The 20171-nt window shown below is 40.1% G+C and overlaps 1 protein-coding gene across 1 annotated transcript; it reads left to right on the top strand.

Moving 5' to 3' along the window:
• Positions 1 to 205: 205 nt before the first annotated feature.
• Positions 206 to 17112, top strand: LONRF1 (LON peptidase N-terminal domain and ring finger 1). Its single transcript, XM_040596279.1, has 12 exons — positions 206 to 1056; positions 7125 to 7243; positions 8886 to 9008; positions 9598 to 9744; positions 10192 to 10429; positions 10515 to 10605; positions 11445 to 11559; positions 12110 to 12231; positions 13449 to 13607; positions 13725 to 13887; positions 14267 to 14419; positions 15960 to 17112. Exons 1-12 carry the CDS (start codon positions 438 to 440, stop codon positions 16116 to 16118), a joined length of 2208 nt encoding a protein of 735 aa, XP_040452213.1. The 5' UTR covers positions 206 to 437; the 3' UTR covers positions 16119 to 17112.
• Positions 17113 to 20171: the final 3059 nt, after the last annotated feature.

Genomic DNA, 20171 nt, shown 5'->3' with positions numbered 1-20171 from the left:
CCCACGGCCCCACCCCGGCACGGCGCGGCGCGCGCATGGCGCTCTGTTTTGTAACCCCCTTCCATCTTGAGCCCGCCCCCTTCCACCCCGCCCCCTCGTGGCGTCGGCCGCCGCCAATGGCCGGCCCGGCCGGCGGTCAGGTGACGTAGCGCTTTATGTAAGCCGGCGGGGTGAGGGCGCGCGGCGGAGCGGTTTGAACGGGGGGCAGTGCTGGGCGCGCGCCGCCGTCTCCTGGCAGGGCGGGGGACCGTGGCCCCGGGTCGCGCGCGCAGAGGCGCGCACGTGACAGTCTCCCCCCGTCCCGTCCCCCCCCCCGCGAGGGTGCCTTGCTTCCTCCTCCTCCGCCCCGCGCCGTCAGTGCCTCAGCGTCGTGCGCGGAGCCGAGCCCGGCGGCCGGAGCCGGAGCGCCACACCCCCTTGCCGGAGCCGGGCAGCCGATGGCGTTCTCTCCTGTGGCCGTGAGCTCGGAGGCGTCGCCGGAGCCGGGCGGCAGCGGGAGCCCGGGCGAGGAGGCGGATGGGGAGCGGGAGCCGCTACCGCGGCTGGGCGAGAGGCCGGTGCCCGGGAACCGCCTGAAGGAAGTGGTGGGCGCGTCCTTGGCGTCGCTGTGTCTCGGCCCCCTCGCCGGACCTCAGCGCCTCGGGACCCTGGTGGACTGCCTGGTGCTGAACTACCGCCTGCGGCAGGGGCTGGGCCGGAGCCGGGACCGCGGGGCCGAGGGCGGGGGCGCGGCCGAGGGGCCGCTGCGCTGCTGCGGCTGCGGCAGGTTCCTGAGCGAGCCGGTCACCGTCCCGTGCGGGCACACCTACTGCCGCCGCTGTCTCCGGAGGGAGCTGCGGGCCCGCTGCCGCCGCTGCCGGGACTGGCTACTGCCGTCGGGGGGCACCAGCACGGCCCCTGCCCCGCTGCGGACCAGCGTCGTCCTCAACCAGCTGGCGGAGAAGTGGTTCCCGGACGAGTGCGAGCGGGCGAGGACCGGGAGCCGGCTGGAGGAGCTACTGGCCCAGGGCCGCTTCCGAGAGGCTCTGGGCGCCGCCGGCCAAGCTCTGCGAGCAGGTAAGGCTGGAGGGGGCAGGCTGTTCTCCACCGGTCCCCCGGGCCTGAGCCGCAGGCTCCCGCCTCGCTCTCCGCCCCTGCCCCGGCGGGACCGTAGCGAGCCGGCGGTGGGCTGGGGGGTGGCGGTGTGGCGGAGCCGGCGGGTGTACGCTCCCCGCCGGCCCCTCGGCCCCGCTCCCTGCTCGGGGGCTGGCGGCGAGCGAAACCGACCGGTAAAGAACATCGAAAGTTTTTTTTTCGAGTTTGAGAGGCTTCAGGGAACCTCCCCCCAGTCTGGCGGAGCGGAGGGACCGGTTACGGGACGCGAAGCTGTTCGCACTTCGGCTGAGCCTCAAGCCCGGTCGTGGGGCGCGCCTCAGAGACACGGAGGGGCGCCAGCATCGGCTTCTTTCACGTTTTGCTTTATTTTTTTTTTTCCTTCCCCCGCGTACTTTCGTGGGACGTGCTCACGGGAGAGTTTGCGGCTTTGTTCGGGTTTGTATTTGATAACCGCTGTGCGCGGACCAGAGAAATTCTGTTACTCTGTTTAACCTTGTTTCCTGAGAGAGACCTATTTTCAGTCTTAAGTGTCACCAAGACAATTCCCAGCAGGCCGGGCCCAGTTGCATAAGCAGGCAGGCACGGAGGGGGACAGGTTGTGTAATGGCAGTGACATCATAGGTGGGTGTGGTTGAAGTTTTATAATACAGTGTTGAGAGAGGGTGCAAAGATGGGAGGTAGAGGCAGGCTTTTAGGCTCGCCTATATCGGTTGCCAGCGGTATGTCTGGTACCGGTACCATGGACACATGAGAGACGGTCAGTTTTTCAGTTTAGTCTTTGTAGAGAGAGAGCGAGTCAGATTTGCGTGACGGATACACCTAGATGGATCCAGTGCCAGGTTCCTTTGTTGTTTTTTGTTCGACTGGATTTTGACACCTGTGGGTGACTTGTGGGGTTCTGTTTTCATTTGTGCCGTTTTATTTCTGTTCAAAAATTTAGGAATTAATATTTTTACAGATTTAAGTGTATTACGTATGTATAGTTGTCTGTAGCGGAGAAAATACCAAAAGCTTGCATAAGACTAATCCTTCCAATCTGTTCTGTGGAGATTCATTAGATCTAGTTCCAGAATAAACTGTTTTCAGTGTAGGTGGGATTAAATCTCAGATATATTTTATATGCCTTTTTACAATCTAATTTCAAGAGGTTCAGTTGTGGCCTTCAATTCTACGTTATTTGCCAAGGTGTTTCCAAAATGCAGGATATGGCATAGATGTGACTTGAGAAAGTGGTGATGCTGTTTTGAACCTTGGAACTGTATGGAACAGACCTTTCTTCTTTGTGTGTTCTGAAGTACAGCATTGACTCATACAGGTCACAAAAGAAATGGAGTCAAAAATCAGTGGCCTTCAGGATACAAACTGTCATCTATTATTCATCACATACTGATCACACAAACAGGTGACCTGTTTTGTGTTTCAAGATTGTTTTGAAAGAATAAAAGAGAAAATTAATTCTAGAGTCTAGTTAATCCTTATTTTATAGATTTGGCAATATGATTTAGGTATCTATGGGGAAAGAACTTGGATTCCTTTTTTTGTGAAGCTATAGCTTAAATTCTGGCTTTAGAACAGGTTTAAAATTTGAAAGTAGTTACCAGCTGTGATGCTTATCTCAAATTTTATTATTCAAATTCAGTACATGTGCTGCAATTATGTGCTAGAAGCTCAGTTTAAGATCCTTTGTACAGCTATTTCCTGTGTCTCCAGTCCTACTGAAGAACTATCGATATTCCAAGTATTCTGGTAAAGTACTGAAGAACTTCATGAATCAGAATGCAGACATGTTAAATGTGAATTTAGAGCTGTAGGCTCACAACTACAAATGGAAGGTGATTTCAGGCCAATAGAGAGCTAATTAATAGCTGCTGGTACACTTACTATCTTCCTACAGAACATGAATCTTGAAAACAATTAGAGATGAAAAAACATAGCATTAGAAATGTGTTCATGTTTAAAATCTTTCATGTTCTGTTTCAATGTTTCCTCATTGCTAGTTCATCTCTGATTCTTCTTAATGCAAATAGAAAAATAAAAAATTATGATAAAAATAAATCTGATGTCCTAAGTAAGGCACTAAACCTTTACTCAAATGGCATCTTTTTGTAACTTTCTTACATTTCTTGAAACATCTGAAAGAGAAGTATTTGCCATGGTACAAAAGTGACTTTTGAAAAACGTGGTTAGTGTATTTTCAAAAATATGGTTAGTATATTCCTTGCAGAGGTAGAAATGGAATAGGTTAGTTAAAGGAAGTCTATTGGATTAAAATGTAAGTGCAGCTTGTCTTTAATCAAGTGTCCTGAAACACACAGCTAATAGGCTTGAGTTTGGTCTGAATCACAGACTCATTCCTGCTGGAGTGGGCCTCAGGAGGTCTGTTGACCAATCAATCTCCTGTTCAAAGCAGAATAAACACTGAGGCCAGAGCAGTTTGCTTAAGGTTTTGTCCAGCTGGATGATAAAAACCTACAAGGATGAAAATTTCACAGCCTGTCTGGGCAACCTGCTCAAAGGTTCACTATTCTCATAGTGAGAAATTGTCTTCTTATTTCTAGTCTGAACTATCCTTTTTTCAGTTTATAACCATTGTATCTGGTCTTTCCCCCCATGCACTTCAGTAAAGAGTCTTCTAGGTAGCCTCTTCTTGGATTCTGGAAGGCTGTTGGGTTCTCCCAAGGCCTCTGGGAATTGTTTTCCACTAAACAAGCCCAGTTCTCTCAGCCTCTTCTTGTGGGTTGTGTGTTCCAACCCCTGATCATTGTGGTGACTCTGTAGTCATGTATTAAATACTGTGTCCTAAAGTTTTCTCTGCACAGTGGTTGTGATGTGCATGTCTTTTTATTTTGAAGAATTCTGTATATTGTTAAGAACCATATAAAAAGCATGCAGGATCAGATCAGAGGTGGTCCATTTATCAATATGTTAATGACGACAGTAGTCAGGAGCATATGCTTTGGAATATAAAAAAAAGAACACATAATGAGTGGGTTTTTGTGTGTACACTTTTGTATACTTTCCTGTTAGTGTAATAACTGGTACACACAGTTCTGCACTGAAAGTACCTGGTGTCTTTTTCATTAAAATCATTTGTCCTTGGGTATGCTAGAAGTGAGTGATTTCAGTATTTACAATATATTGGATTACTGAAATTGAAAATTCAAGCACAGATTTCTGCTCTGTTTAGTCTTTGGTATAAGGATCTGAAATAGTTTTGCATCTTCCCTTTAGGTGGTAAATGTTAAAATATATGCTGAAATATTGCAAAATGATGTTTTCACAATTACAAAACAAAGAAATTATAGCTACAAAATTGAATGTATAGATGTAGATAGAATCATAGATCATTTAGGTTGGAAAAGACCTTTAAGATCAAGTCCAGCTGTTATCCTGGCACTGTCAAGTACACCACTAAACCACATCCCTAAGCACCACATCTACACATCTTTTTAAATACCTCCAGGGATGGTGACTCAACCACATCCCTGGGCAGCCTGTTCCAATGCTTGATAGCCCTTCCAGTGGAGCACTTTTTTCTAATATCCAATCTAAACCTCCCCTGGTGCAACTTGAGGCCATTTCCTCTTGTCCTGTTGCTTGTTATTTGGGAGAAGAGACCTACACTGACCTTGATACAGCCTCCTCTCAGGGAGCTGTAGAGAGCAATAATGTCTCCCCTCAGTCTCCTTTTCTTCAGACTAAACACCCCCTGGTTCCCTCAGCCGCTCCTCATAGGACTTGTGCTCCAGACCCTTCACCAGCTTCGTTCCCCTTCTCTGGACATGCTCCAGCACCTCAGTGTCTGTCTTGTCATAAGGGCCCCAAAATCGAACACAGTGTTCGAGGTGCGGCCTCACCAGCGCTGAGCACAGGGGGACGATCACTGCCCTTGTCCTGCTGGCCACACCATTTCTGGTACAAGCCAGGATGCTGTTGGCCTTCGTGGCCACCTGGGCACATGGCTGGCTCATGTTCAGCTGGTCGTTGACCGACATCCCCAGGTCCTTTTCCTCCAGGCAGCTTTCCAGCTGCTCTTCCCCAAGCCTGTGGTGTTGTGTGGGGTTGTTGTGACCCAAGTGTAGAACCTGGCACTTCTCCTTGTTGGACCTCACAAAATTGGCCTCATCTCATTGATCCAGCACTTGTGACCTGCCACCTTTGGTCTTGCAAATATTGAGACCCAATTTTTTACATGCATTAATCATTAATTGGCAGCATTTGTGTGTGTTCAGCAGCGGAATTGGGGTCCCAATTAAACTCCTTGGTTTAGCCTTTTGTACCAGTTCAGTTGGAATTATGCTTTTCTGTTTGAAAAAGAAATGGACAAAATGTCTACCTGCTGTAGACTTGAACTTACATTTTTATATTCAAACTACCCTTCATCCTCCCCCAGGAAAGAAGTCTGAGAGTTCCTCTGGTCGTGTTATATGCTTGAAAGTCTAAAAAAGATGAGCTCCCTCTGTGTGCAAATAGGTAGCTTATCAGAGTACAAAGACCTGCACTTACTGCTGCCTTTCAAGAAGAGAATTTGGTTTGGTACTAACTCTGCTGGGCAACAAAGACTCAAATACAATAGAAAAAATGGTCTGAAGAGTGTGATCTAAGCTCCTGCCTTACTAGGCTACAGGATCACAAAACACAAAGCCACAGGAAAGCAGGCTTCAGAGTTGTTCTGCTTGTATAACTAGTATTTAAGTCAGACAAAGACAGTTTCCCAAACTTCTGTTAATGCAAACATTTTATTATATCTAAAATAAAATAAAAACCAAACGAACCAGGTTTGGGAATATTTGTATTTGAAGGGAAATAGTCAACTCGAAAGACAACTCATATCAGAAAGATGCTTCGGTTTCAACTGTGAAATCTTCCCTGAGGTTTGATTTTCTTAACCCTCTCTTTTCCCTTAAGTTTTTTTCACATGTAGCATTGTGGATCTAAATATAAAGCAATATGTTGGAATACATGGGAATATTGACCAGTTTGGCTTTTAAATGTAAAACAAGCTCACGTTGGAAAACATGAAAATTTAAACTAGACATTTAGAATAGGCCAAGATAGAATATTGAATTGAAATTATCCCCTTCCAAGAAAACCTTGTTGGAATATACTTAAAGAACAATTTAATTTTAGTATCATTTACAGTAGACCGATGTTTGACTTATCTCATTCAATGAAAAACAAGGATGTTTTTCTTTAAAAAAAATCAAGAACAAAGCAGCGTGCTGGCATTTTTTCCAAACAATAACTACAGTAAGTTGTGTTATGAAAACTGTAGTTTTAGTGGCATGGAGATGAGTGTGCTTCCCATTTAGAGGTTGCTTTACTAAAAGTGCAAAATGCTGTATGGACATGAGAATTTGTCTTTACTGAACACATACTAATGTTTTCCCATTGCAGAAGTTCCACTAGTGCGACTCCTTACAACAGGGCTGCCAGCTGGTATTAAAGGCTTTCTGGTACTGGCTATCACTTTTCAGACCACATGGTGATAAAGCCTAATTCTGGTACTTACCAGATGGATGCCATTGTGAAAGTGGCATGTGTGTCTCCAGCCATAGTTGGAAGAGGTTGGGCATTATAAAAACAAATGACAGCCTAAAGAAAAACTGAAATGTTTGAAAGCAAACTTTGTAATATTTAGACTTTTTAATATGTGCATTGAATTCCCAGATTTCTGTGGGTTTGAATGAGTGTAATATAAAGCTAGTCTACTTAGTCCTCATTTTTTGTTGTACAGTAGTACTGAGCAATATTTTATTCTGTTGACCTCAGTGATAGATCCTTTAAAATATATTTTATTGTTGCTGCAATACATTAGAGGGTCCAAAATTTGATCTTTGGCTTGAAAGACATGAGCCTGGAATTACTGCCACTTTTAATAACCGAACACTGGGGGGCAGGGGAGAATGTACTCCAGTAATTTTGAAAGTATTGTACAAGAAAGTGTGTTTATGAAATATCACTATGAAAGCATATCTAATTAAAAATTACAAATTTCTGAATTGTTAAAAATGTTACTTTGTCTTCAGATTCCAGTGACTTGATGCTAAGAATTTACCGTGCTGAGTCATATGTTGGCCTCCAAGAATATAAAACAGCCATAGAAGATCTAAATTTTGTTATTTCTAAAATGCCAAATTGGCCAGAGGTGAGTTGATATGAACTCTTCATTTTTCAAAATCTGTGTTTATCTATTAAAATTAATGAACTCTAAATTATACTTGCATCAAGTTAAGAACCTAGGTCAGCTACCTTAAACATCATCTTGTAACACATGCAAAATGCTGAATGGTATCTTAAAATAGTTACTTATAGTTACCGGTTACTGATGAGTACAGCAGGTTGGAGTTGATTGACAAACATACTTAGAGTTGGGATAGTTTATGGTGATGTAACCTGTGACAGCTGGGGTTTGTTTTGTTTATTTCTTACTTTTTGTTGAGAGGGATACTGCTATTCTTTTGCTGAAAAGCTCAAAGAAACCCAGTGGGAACTGAGCTTTGCAAATAGCGCAGGCAGCTGGGGAGTCACTGGCTTTCAGAATTGTAAGGCACTGCATAACTGTAAGAGACTGCAGCACTGTCTAAATTCTGAGCACAGCAGGAGCAGCAAGGTCTTGCCACACAAGGGGAGGTAACTGCTGCTGTTTTGGTATCTCCTGTGTTCAGCAGTTCCACAGCTACTGCATATTCAGGGAGCATCCTGCTTTATGCTTTTCAGCATTGGTAGTACTGTCTACTTTTTTTCTGTATGCTTGGAAAGAAACCTTACTTAACTGAGCTTGGTAGGAGGATTAGCATACTTTCCTTCTTCAGAATACATCTTAATGAAACTGCCCAAATCCATCAAAGATGATGCATACTCTTATCTGACAGCCTTGTTTAACAGATCCTGCTGTTAATACTGGCAGTTGTTCTGTAGAAACTGTGCTCTGGGGGGTTTTTTTTTGTTTGTTCTTAATTTCAGTTTCTGGGTCATTATCCAAAATCTCATCTACAAGTAGGTATTGTTGTTTTATCTAACTTTTGTTAGAAAACTTTTTTTGTCTAACTTGGACTTATGTTAGTGCAAATACAACTTTTTAAAACTGACATAAATTGAGTAAGGGACTTCTTAGTTCCAACGTAATATAATTATAGGTAGATTCAGGAAAATTTAGTAGTCTTTTTTTTCCCCTCTCTTCCCCCCTCCCCTTTCAGGAAAAACAGTGCACAGATTATTTTTTTTTTCCTAGCTGTTGTCCAGTATTCAAGAATAAAATATAGTTGGAGGAAGGATTTCCAGAAGTTTATTGTTTTGTTTTAAAAAATATAGATTAAGATGTATATAAGGGATACATGGTCGTGTGGATTGTTTTCTTTCTAGCTACCCTTCTCCTGCAGGCTGGAACCGTAAGGCTTTTAATGAAACAGAGGGCAAAAAAGGTGTCTGGTAAGCCGTTGTATGAGGTTAAGTAATAATTTGCATTTCCTGTCACTCTTCTTCCCCTCCAAAGGGTCACAGAAGAGGGAAATTAAGGCTTTTTGTGTATTCAGCGCTAAGCATGTAAGGCAAAGCAAGTTAACCGGAAGGAGACTAACACCAGACTGCCCCATGACTCTTTTCAAACACTGTAGGGAATGTATGTTAGACAAGGCATGTAGGTCATCCACACTGTGCACAGCTGAAGTTTGTTGAGGAGCTACATTCTTCTTGTCATGGAGGGTTCTAATTCTGTTGTAGTGCCTGCAAGATGAATACTGCAGTTCTGCGTACTTGATAGAAATGTCTTCATGGTATCTGTTTTTCAGGTCTACTTCCGGAAAGGAAAAGTGCTGCAAGACTCTGGCTTTGTAGGTGATGCCTTACAACTGTTTCTACAGTGCTTAGCCCTTGACGAGGACTTTCTTCCAGCCAAGCTAGAAGTAGAAAGGGTAATTTTGGTTTTGAAACTGGATTACTCTCTCTGATGTGATTCTTTTATAAAACTCCCATTATGGTAGGCTTTAAGCATGTAAAAATCTTCAATACATACAGAGAAGGTTCAGGTGGCAGATTATTTATTTTCAAGGTATATCATACTATGTTGAAGAGATAGCCCTAATGTACACCTTTTAAGCACATGTTTATAAGTACATAGGCTTTTGAAGTTATTAAATGAAAATCTAGAAAACTGGAAAGCAGGCAGCAAGTTGTACTCTTCTGTGCCCAGAGCACAACAGTTTTTCTTTGATAGTAAAAATTACATTGAAAAATTTTGTTGATGCATGATATTGAATTGATAATGTCTATCTGAAGAGCTCACTCATTTGTAGTAAAGATTTCTGGATAAATTTATTTTTAGTAATACAGCTATGTAAACTTGTTTTCAATCATTCTTTCTCAGTTACTGCTTAAATAAAGCTCTGGTTTTGAGGATAACTCCATATAGATTAAATTCTTATTTTTGGTATGTAGTTTTATAATGGAGCTATGTCTATATCCTTTTTCATTATTATGAACATTTAGCTGTTTGTTTTCTAGACATTGTGTGATGTGCTGTCACCAGAGAAGTTAGGAGAGAGTCTGAAGGAATCTGCTTGGAATTCACCGCATACTCGAAATAAACCTTTTATACTTAGTTCTGAGGTGACCGAGTCTTACTGTAACTTACAGCTTTGTCCTGAGCAGGTAAAAAAACTATAGGATAAGTTTCCTCCTTGCCCGATATGCAAACATCAGGTGTTCTGATATCCTTATTTGTCATACTTTCCAGCCTAAATGCTGACTTTCTGTAATTAGCTAAATTGGAAGAAAAGAATTGTGATTTGAAAGTAATGTATTTTCATTTGGAGAGTTAGACTCCTCATTCCAGTGAACTACTTATTAGAAGGTGCTGAGATTTTATTTTAGTGACTTCAAAATAAAGAGAAATACAAGTTTTGTTCTCTTTGAAGCAGGTGAAGACTTGTAATTTGTTAATGCTAAGCAAATTTGAGTACTGTCTTATTAAATTTCTTTAGTTAACTAATGAACTAACTATGGGTGTCAGTTTGACTTGTATATCTTTGCATGTTCACATCTTGCATACTTAGATTTGTGTTACTCTAACTACACTTTCGTTCATCTTACCATTAGAGTTTAGAAGGATCAGATGTACTGGAGCCTGTTAGTGGAAGCTTAAATCGCACACAGTCTGCCCATGCTCTTAACTCAACAAAAGACCTTGCCAAGGAAGATGGCTTAAAGAGAGTGTCTTCTGAACCCCTTCTTTCTGGCCAAGAAAAAGGTGCTTTGTTGAAAAGAAAGCTTTCCTTTTCAGAACAGGATACAGTTGTGTGTGAAGATGGAAGAAACAAACACAAAAAGCAAGGAGGTAAACAGTCACTTACATTGAAATGTAAAGTGTTTACTGACTTGCACCTTTTTTTGAAGGACTATTTTGTCTTATGTTTCCTTAGAAAGTACAAAAAGGGACATGACACTGGTTTTTGGAACAATTCCAGGGGATCTGATTGATGTATCAGATTTTGAGTGCTCTCTATGTATGAGGTAAGATTTTCTCCTTGATTCAGTATTTCCATTATAGATGTTTGGCCCCATATCTGCTACACATATAAACTCAGGTACATATAGGTTGTGATGAGTTCTGGTATGAGTCAATACTTTTCAGCCTTCCTCTATCCCTGCTTATTTAAATGTGTCACTTGCTATAGTGGAATATAATACAGCATTATTTTAATCAGCTTGCTTTTTAAATTAAGCTTGGCATTGCTAACCAGTAACTTTAAAAGGACAGGATCTTTTGTGGTTAAATGTTACAGGTTTTCTTCAGTCAATAGAACTATTAAACTTTTTATTTTGGGAAGGGTAATGCTTAGAAGCATTGCTTGTGAACCACATACTTGTCTAGGACATGTAGATACTTCAGCATGTTAGTCTACTTAAATGTAGCTGATGTATTTGAAAGCTCTTACTGTCTTGGTTTTCAGAATAAATACCTTAAAACATATTATGTATACTAAACTGTCCATAGTTCTGCTACTAGTGTATGATGCTTCTATTAAAACAACTTAGCTCCTCAAAGAATCACTTAATTTTGGGTATTCTGAATCTCTATGTAGTGCAACCAAAATCTTTATACATTGGGATAAATGTTTAGGTATTTAGAGTGTTGAAGTATGTCCAGATTCATCAGAAAACGAAAAATGTGTAGTGTTGAATTGAAACGAACTGCAGTATAGGATTAAAAGTAAAATAAGGAGATATGGGATTAATTTTTCTCTTCTTTGTTATAGTATAACTAGTCTTAAAAATTAAAGAGTTTGATCGCTGACTTTTTAACAAAACACACTTGCCATGGCATCTAACTTCTAATAACTTTGTTTCAGACTATTCTTTGAGCCAGTGACAACTCCTTGTGGACATACGTTTTGCAAAGGTTGCTTGGAACGGTGTTTAGATCATGCTCCTCAGTGTCCACTCTGTAAGGAGAGTTTGAAAGAGGTACTGTTTCTCTGTAGAGTTCACAAATACAAATACTGTATCATTTTAAAGGCTGTTTCACTTAAACCCTGCAACTTGGATTCAGTTGTGTTACGGATCCCTGCTAGAAAGGAAAAACCTGAGACAAACTTTGTCAATACAAGTTGATTAGGCTTGCCTCAGGGTCTTAGAGGTTTTATGTTTCTGTGACCATCTACTTCATTGATGTAATTAAATCCTAAGTCTTTTTAAACTTTGGTTTTCGTATTTGTATGGCTGTATAACCTAGGAAATCAATTCTGTCTCTGGTAAGCATAGAAGTACAAACTAAGTTAGACACTTGAATTGTCAGACACTAAGAATTAAAGTAGAGAATCTAATTTTCAAATATTACAGTAATGTGAGCTGTTAAGCAATGAAACATAAGAACTTCAGAGCTGTAGGTTTCATATGTTCAATTCATGCCACATTTCATATGTTATGGTTTTAAATAAAAGCTGCATTTTCTCAAGCCTCTTGTTAATATATATGAAAAAAAAACCCTAAAATATTTTTTTCAATTGCCTAACAGTACCTTGCAAGCAGAAAATATAGCATCACAGAACTGCTGGAGGAATTAATAATGAAGTATCTGTCTGATGAATTGTGTGAGAGAAAAAGAATTCATGCAGAAGAAACTGCTGAACACTCAAAGTAAGTTTGCTGTCTTTTATCTAGAAAACTTGAGAGGTCTATGTATGTATGCAAGCAGTATGGAAATCCTTTTTAGAAGTGTTTTATTGTTTTGGTGATTATTAATAATGGCATATTATAGATGCAAGAAGGAGTATAAAGTCTTGTTAATTTGGGGTCTTATGTATTTCAGAAAATTAATTTTTTTTTTTTAGCTACTGTGGAAATAAAAAAATGACAGTTTGATAGTAGCAATGTGAGGCTCTTAAGTCCTCTACAGAATATGTTTGCCCTTCTGTTTCTCTTTCTGCATGCACTGTCGTGAAGCTTCAGTTTTCACTTCACTGCTGTGAATGGAATTGTCCTCTTGAGTTGGCTGCAGAGTCTGGGATACTTGAATTTCTTTCAAAGCAGTTCAGGATAGATGTTAATTTATAATGATAGATAGGTGTGATGAAAATAAATCATTTGGATTTTGTTGTAATCTTGATGTTTACCTCTAGTAGACTTCCTTCCGATATATAAAGCATTGTGTATTGTAGACATGAATATTGGAAAACTATTTAAACCAGTAGCTCATGCAACTTATGTAACCGAATCCATACATTAGAATTATGTTTTATAGTCTGAAAGGTGTTAAAATTAAATAGCTGGTAATGTTTTAATGCTAACTTGTTTGTATCAATTATCAACTGTACATACTTGATAAGATATCATGAAAAAAATATGGTATTTTTCAATTAGGTGTGCTGAGGCATATTGCAAGGTAGAAATTACACCCTGGGTTGCATCTTGTGATCTGGAGTCCATCACTCAAAATAATCTAAGTGGTGACATGGCTACTATGTAGTTACTAGTTACTGCTACATCTTTTTAGTTCCAGGAAAACTGTGGTTCTGAGGGCATAATGGCTTGTATAGCTCAAACTAAAACAAAAAGGAAAAATGTAACTAACACCCCTGTCCTCAAAACAAAGGCCTTCATTCGCTGACTAGATACTACGAACTAGATAACTATGAGGCTTACTGTCCAGGATGTATTCAAACTAGTACATAGGTATTCAGTCACTGTTAGTATGTTTTTGTTATTTATGAAAGTTATTACAATGTACTTATTATTAAACTTTGAAAAGAGTGCACCACTCAAATACAGCAAACATACTGAAAAAATTTATTGTCTTGGCATAGCTCAGTGCTTAAATATTTAAGTCACGTATTGCTTTTGATGTTCTCTTGAAGCTTGACCAAGAATGTTCCAATGTTTGTTTGCACTATGGCATATCCTACTGTGCCTTGCCCTCTACATGTGTTTGAGCCAAGATACCGACTAATGATTCGCAGAAGTATGGAAACTGGAACTAAACAGTTTGGGATGTGTATAAGTGATTCTCAAAACAGGTAGGTTTACATCCTAATTCTAAGCATGTCATCTCTTATGTCTTTTTTTTTTTTTTAATCTAAGAAGTGTTTTTTCAGAGCTATATAATTGCGTTACTGACAAGGTCTTTTTTCTAGTTTTGCAGATTATGGTTGCATGCTGCAAATTAGGAACGTTCATTTTCTACCTGATGGACGGTCTGTTGTCGATACAGTTGGTGGAAAGAGATTTAGAGTTTTACGGAGAGGGATGAAAGATGGTTATTGCACTGCAGACATTGAATATTTGGAAGATGTTAAGGTATCCAGAATTCTGTCTAAATACTTACTAGTGTTAACGCCTGCAGATTTTTGCTTCGTTTGTTCTTGAGAGCTCTGTTTCAAATTTTTAGGTCCGTGGACCAGTGGAAGATTCAGTGCCAGCACGCGAAAGAAATGGAAGCTAGCTTAATTTTTTTATTATTATAAAGCAACAAAGAAATCCTATGGGTTTTGTTTGAACAATAGTTTGAAACTAACTTTTAAAAATATCACAGGACTTCTTTACTATTCAGTCATTAGCAATCAAGGTTTAGGAGAATGCAAGAAATATATTTAAATATAGTTGAATGTTTCTCAATTTTAGTTTAAACACCTTAATTGTTTCTTTATCTCTAATGATATTATCATTCCTCCTATAGGTTGCTGATGAAGAAGAACTAAAGAAACTGAGAGAACTTCACAATTTTGTTTACAATCAGGCCTGCAGTTGGTTCCAAAACTTAAGAAACAAATTTCGCACTCAAATTCTTCAGCATTTTGGGCCAATGCCTGACAGGGAGGAAAATATACAGGTGAGACATCATTTAGTATCAACTATTAGGTGCTTATTTTTCAAAATAAACCCTCTGTTAATGACTACTAAACATTAAAAGAAAAAAACTAGCTTTTTTCCCCAGCTTCGTAGGCAGTAAATCTTGTATCTTGTTTTCTGTTATAATGAGCCACAAAAGGCAATTCTGTCACTGTTCAGCAGTTTTGCAGGGAAGGATGATATGCTGCTGTGGAGATAAAACTACTAAACTGAGAACACTTTAAGTTCCAGTAGCATTTTGAACTGTTGGTTTATGTAAAGCTGTTAGAATTCAAATGGAAAAAACCCTGTATTTTCTTCCCTGTGACACGTGCAGGCAGTAATCTTCGGCAAAGAGGTAATCACAACACTTTCCTCCTTTCTGAGTTAGTGCCATAAACTGCTGCAGCTGGTAGGATTTGATGAATGTTTCTTAAGAAACTAGCTGCAGCAATCTATTTTAATGATTATTGTAAACAACTAATGAAGGTTGATGAGATCCTGAGAGAATGGAGGCTGGAGAAAAGTAGCATTTAAAAATACCTAAGATTTGGATTTCAAAGTGGAATTATATATTAAGTGGGGTCTTGAAAGAGCCTGTCCCTCACCCGTCTGCTAGATACTTTTATGAGACTATATAAACCAGTCAGGGGGGACTGTAGATGCTGTGGAGGCCAGTGCATGAATTCAGAAGTGATTTTAGAACAACTGAATAAAAAAAAAAAAGACTTAAAACAATGTACTAGGAAAGATGAGTAAGTGTGCAAAACCAGGGTAACTAGCAGGTCAGCAACACTGTGAGTATGTACCTGAGATTTATGATAGAAGACAAATGTGTCAACAGTGTGTTACAGATGCAAGGGGAGAGAAAGTCATCCTTCAGCGTACCACTACCAGTAATATTTTTGCAAGTCATTTGAGGTAATTAATCTTCTCTGCAGTCATAGGACCTCTGCTGAGGAGTGTTATGTCTAGTTCTGGGCTTAACATCTAAGGCTTAATGTAAAGAATTGAATAAAATACAGGAAAAAGCTCCATAGTATGTTTTATCAACCTAGAAGAAACTAGTTCAGTAGTCATGCTCTGTCTAGGAAGTAATGAGAAGGGAGTGGAATTGGGAGGTGATGGAGGAGCCCTTCAAATGTAACAAGACAATTGTAATGAAAACATTAGGCTTCAAGAATACTCAAGCCTTAAGAACAGCATGACAGATAATGGATTCGGTTTTTATCAGGGAGGTTTGTTATTAGGTGATTGTCCTATACTTAGCAATCTTTTCCCAAGGAAGCTATGAGCTTCCTTTGTTGTCTTAAAAATAATTGCTTTATCAAGCTTAGTTTAAGTATACTTTGACTTCTCAGCTGGGGAGGGATCAGAAGAGATCCCTTCAGAACCCATCTGATCTCACGGATGTGGAATTCTCTAGTTAGTATCAAACTTTAAACTAGTCTTTGTCATTGACCACTTTGTCTTTTAATGTCTTCATGTTAGTCAACTATACTGCATTGGTTATGGGTAACCAACTTATCTTTTGTTTTTAGGCAATGCCCAATGGTCCTGCTTGGTGTTGGTGGCTTCTAGCTGTTCTCCCAGTAGACCCCAGATATCAGCTGTCAGTTCTCTCCATGATGTCTTTAAAAGACCGTCTGATAAAAATCCAACATATACTCACATATTTTTCTAGAGACCAGTCCAAGTGACTAACCACCTGGGTCTTCCTGAAAAGTTACTCTGTTCTGGTTGTAGTAGCAGCTGGAATTTTTGCTGCCTTTGCACATCTAGCACTGGTTTGAGAAGTGTAGTGGAACTGCTTTTTCTCTCTCCTCCCCACCCTCCTGACTTCCTGAACCATGTGGTTCTTTGAATGCACATTTTCTTCAACTATGAGAGAAGACCACTGACGATTGCACAAAGTCAATCCAGCTAGATATGTTTTTCACGTTATCTACATTACAATTTGCACTATGTAGAAGAGAACCTTTTTTGAGACTTGATAATTTTAGCCACTGACTTTTTAAAGCTGTGGGAAGTATAGGACTTAGGCTGACAGTCCAAGTTTACAACATTGAGGAGGTATTAAAGGTTTTGCAAATGTTTGCCTCGTACAACTGTTCTTTTGCTGTTTGCACAAATATTTGAAAAGTAGTATTGAATGTCACTGTTGAACATTACTACTCTTGTTGAATTATCTTGACCATGAACATGGCACAGAATTTTAAGTTATCTTGTAAATATATGTATCACGAAACAGTTGACAATATGAACTGTATGCTGAAGTGAGAGCCAATTTTAAGGAACAAATGCAAAAAAAAAAAAAGGTACTTCTGTCTAAAAATACTTAAACTGTGAATATGGTTTACATACCTAGGCCTGTACATGTTAAAGAGGAAACTGAAAACTAAATGCTAGTACCGGTTAAATTTCTACTGGGCTTTTCAGGCTGGCTGTTCTTCCAGAGCACACACTTAGTTTATAGAGCTTAGAAGAAGAAATCTTAGAGAGTGTGTGTGTGTGTGTTTGGGGACTGTGTATCCAGGATTTAAAAGCTTAAAGTTTTATTTGAACTTTTTAAGTTGGTGCAAATGTGAGTTCTATGCCTTATTCATATCAATAGTAGAGCACACTGCAGTGGCAAGGTTAGCATCATGCTGCCAATAGGTACTTTTTGTAATTAAAGGTTTGCATATTTGTGAATATGTCTGATACTGGCTTTCTTGTATGTAAATCATTTGTAAAATATTTCTTAAATCTTGCTTTTGCTAATATATTTAATTTTCAATAAAAGCTAAACGTTTGTAATATTTTTAACTTTATCAGAAACTAAAGATCACTTTTGTTTTCCATGTGCTTCTATTCTGGATTCTCAAGTAAATCCAGAAGCTGCTGTTTAACCTACATCAAGGTTGCCAGCACTTTGTGACATAATTGGTATTGGACATAATCAGGCTCATTATTGGCCAGATGGGGTTTTTGCTGGTGTTCTGCTTTTGTATCTACTTTGTTTAAATTAAGGTAGTTTCAGGTATGAAGTCTGCATTTCACAAAACTTAAATTGCGGGAAACTGTTCTTGCAGAACTGTTAGGTATTTCACAGGCTTGCTAATCAGATGCTTTCGCAAGAAAAATTCATTACAAAGAAACAGCAAAAAAAGCAAAGTTACTGTGATTAACACATGTTGCATCTAGACTGATTGTAAGTACTACTCTTCAGTAATTATTCCGCAAACGTGGTCATTGTAGGTGCTGTTGGGAATGCTATGAAATTGAGAATGGGGAGGAAAGATTTTTAAGAGGATTTTCAGGTTGGAATTCTTTCAAATGGTTGTTTTGTGGACCAGATTTTGTCACTTTGTGCAGTTAGAATGGGGCAGAACAGGCTTGCCTGAATGTTGGCACAGACCTGTCAGTAAGTACCTTGGAGAGATACCGTGCTGTACTTTACACAGGGTTTTGAATTTGGGGAGCACTCACTTATTCTTTTGATTCCTCCCACTGCCCCATGTCACACAGCAAGAGGGTTCTTTAGCTATCAAACAATAAAACAGCAACAGGCTAAGGACCAAGTTTGATCAACTTATTATTATAATAAAGTTGACAATGTAATTAAGCCTGAGTGGAATGTGAGCAATCTAGGCATGAGTGAAAGGGAAAGGGGGAAAGCTCGCTTGCTATGTAGGCAAGGTACAACTGTTGATAATTCTTACCTGATGATGAGCAACAGTCAAGAACATTGTCAGCCTCTCCTGTTCTCCGTTATGATGTAAGGATGACTCCTTCACCAGGCAGCACCCCTGGACCAGCCAGCAAGAGCTATCCCAAGTTAGTGTGGGGACACCTTGTTTACAGGGTTGCACCTTCCCTGTTTGATCATATGATTGACAAGTTGACATAGACATGTTCTTCATGTGTAAGAACAAAACTAGATGTGTCTCAAAAGACTGGTGGTCTGTAAATAGCTATACAATAAATTGGATGTGTGTGTATGTTAATATAAGAAAGTTGTAAACCTCAACATGAGGGATTGAAGTCACTGTACGGAGAAGTATCTGCCCAGAACTGATAGGTAGTTTTCAAATTTTTCTGGCAAGGACCTCTTCCCATTCTGCTAAATTGTGGCCAAAGATCTCACTGAAATTCTTAATTCATGATTAATACTCACCTCTAGTCTTTTTACTTTAAATTACTCTTACCAATCATCATTTCTTCTAACAACTTGGTGCCTGAAGTGAGAACTAACAGACTTTAGGTTCAGAAATTTGTTTTCTTGGTGTGAAACAGCAACTTTGTGTTTCTCCATCTAACTTGATTTTTTTGTTTGTTTGTTTATTTAACTGGCTTCATCTGTAACATTCATTCTAGCAAACTGTTTCTCTGTGGGCCTAACTTTCTTTAAGGACAATATGCAAGGATGGCTGTAAGATATGTTGGTGCAGGTGGCTGTGAAGCTTGAAGGGATGCTAGAACGTTACTAGGGAGAAACATTTGCTCTGAAACCCCTGAAAGACTAGGCCAGATTCAAATGTTGCTAGGGGCTTTACAAGACTTGGAAGGACAGTACACTTATCCCTTTGGTTCTATAAATTATCAAACCCGTTCCTTTTGAGCTCTGTCTCAGAGTGTGTGTGTGTGGTGGGGTAAGTACCTGGCCACATACTGAAATTTTACTACAGCCTCATTCGCATTGAATACAAGTGAGACACGGTAGAGCTGATCCACACAACATTCTTCTGAAAGACAGCACAAGGGAGTCTTACAGTGCAAGGTAAATGGTTGAAACTTTGGCTTTGAGCACATCTTCAGGAGCAGTAGACAAACCATAACTGTCTGGCTGCACCTGACCAAGCCTGAGGTGCTGCTCTTTCAGTACTGTCTGACTGCAGAAACCTGTCTATCTACAACTGGATTTCTAATGGAAGAAGGTGGTTCCATTAGTGAGTAGACATGAGATACCACTTTAAGTATTATTGTATCCATTGCCACTTGGTATCACGCTGAAATCTGCCTATTGCCCTCTCATTTACGTGCATAAATAAAGCCACAGTATGTTTAATGCTAGGATGTAAGTTATTCTAAAGCCTTTACCAAAACAAAGCAAAATAAAGAGTCTACTGAGTTTTGAGCCTTAAGTTTGGTGAAGTTATACTTTCCTGGGTGCTCATGACTGCAAGTGCTTTTACAAGAGAAAGCCAATAGCAGGATTTCACCATGGGCAATTCGCAGTAGTGATAGTACCAGTGATGTAGCTGAAATGCAGTCGGGAGCGCCTGCAAGGATGTGGCAGGCTCTCTGGGACAAAGAGGCTTGAATGTTAGTGAGAAAGAAGTTGATAAAAAAGTCTTTATATTTCTAGCTGAGGGGTTTTGTTTTCTCTGGTAAGTAAATAGAAGAATGTCCTATGTTGGAAATTATTTTTAAAGCAGACTAAATATGAATCTGTACTAGCTAGGAAGCTGGCCATTCGCTAGATGTCCAAGTGTGTTAGAAAAGGGAAATGATGTAATGGGAAACTGGGGACAGGGAGTTGTGCTAAATTAAGACAAATACAGTCGCTTTCCAATCCAAATAGAAATTCTCAAGCTTGGCGTCTGAAACTCCTTAATTATACCATCTAATTGGTGAGCGTTGTTCTTTGCGTTCTCAAGAGCTTTCCGATCTGCCAGCTACGAATGTTTTTATCAGCGTAAAGAGCTATACAAGGTGCTTGGCAGAGTGGGGTGGCTTCTCCCTGGTGCTGCTGTAGGGTGGTGGCGGTT

This window comes from Falco naumanni, chromosome 1 (assembly GCF_017639655.2).
Source record: "Falco naumanni isolate bFalNau1 chromosome 1, bFalNau1.pat, whole genome shotgun sequence".
Taxonomy (NCBI): Eukaryota; Metazoa; Chordata; class Aves; order Falconiformes; family Falconidae; genus Falco; species Falco naumanni.
Note: the sequence above shows the minus strand (reverse complement) of the source record. Positions and strands in the feature narration are given on the sequence as shown.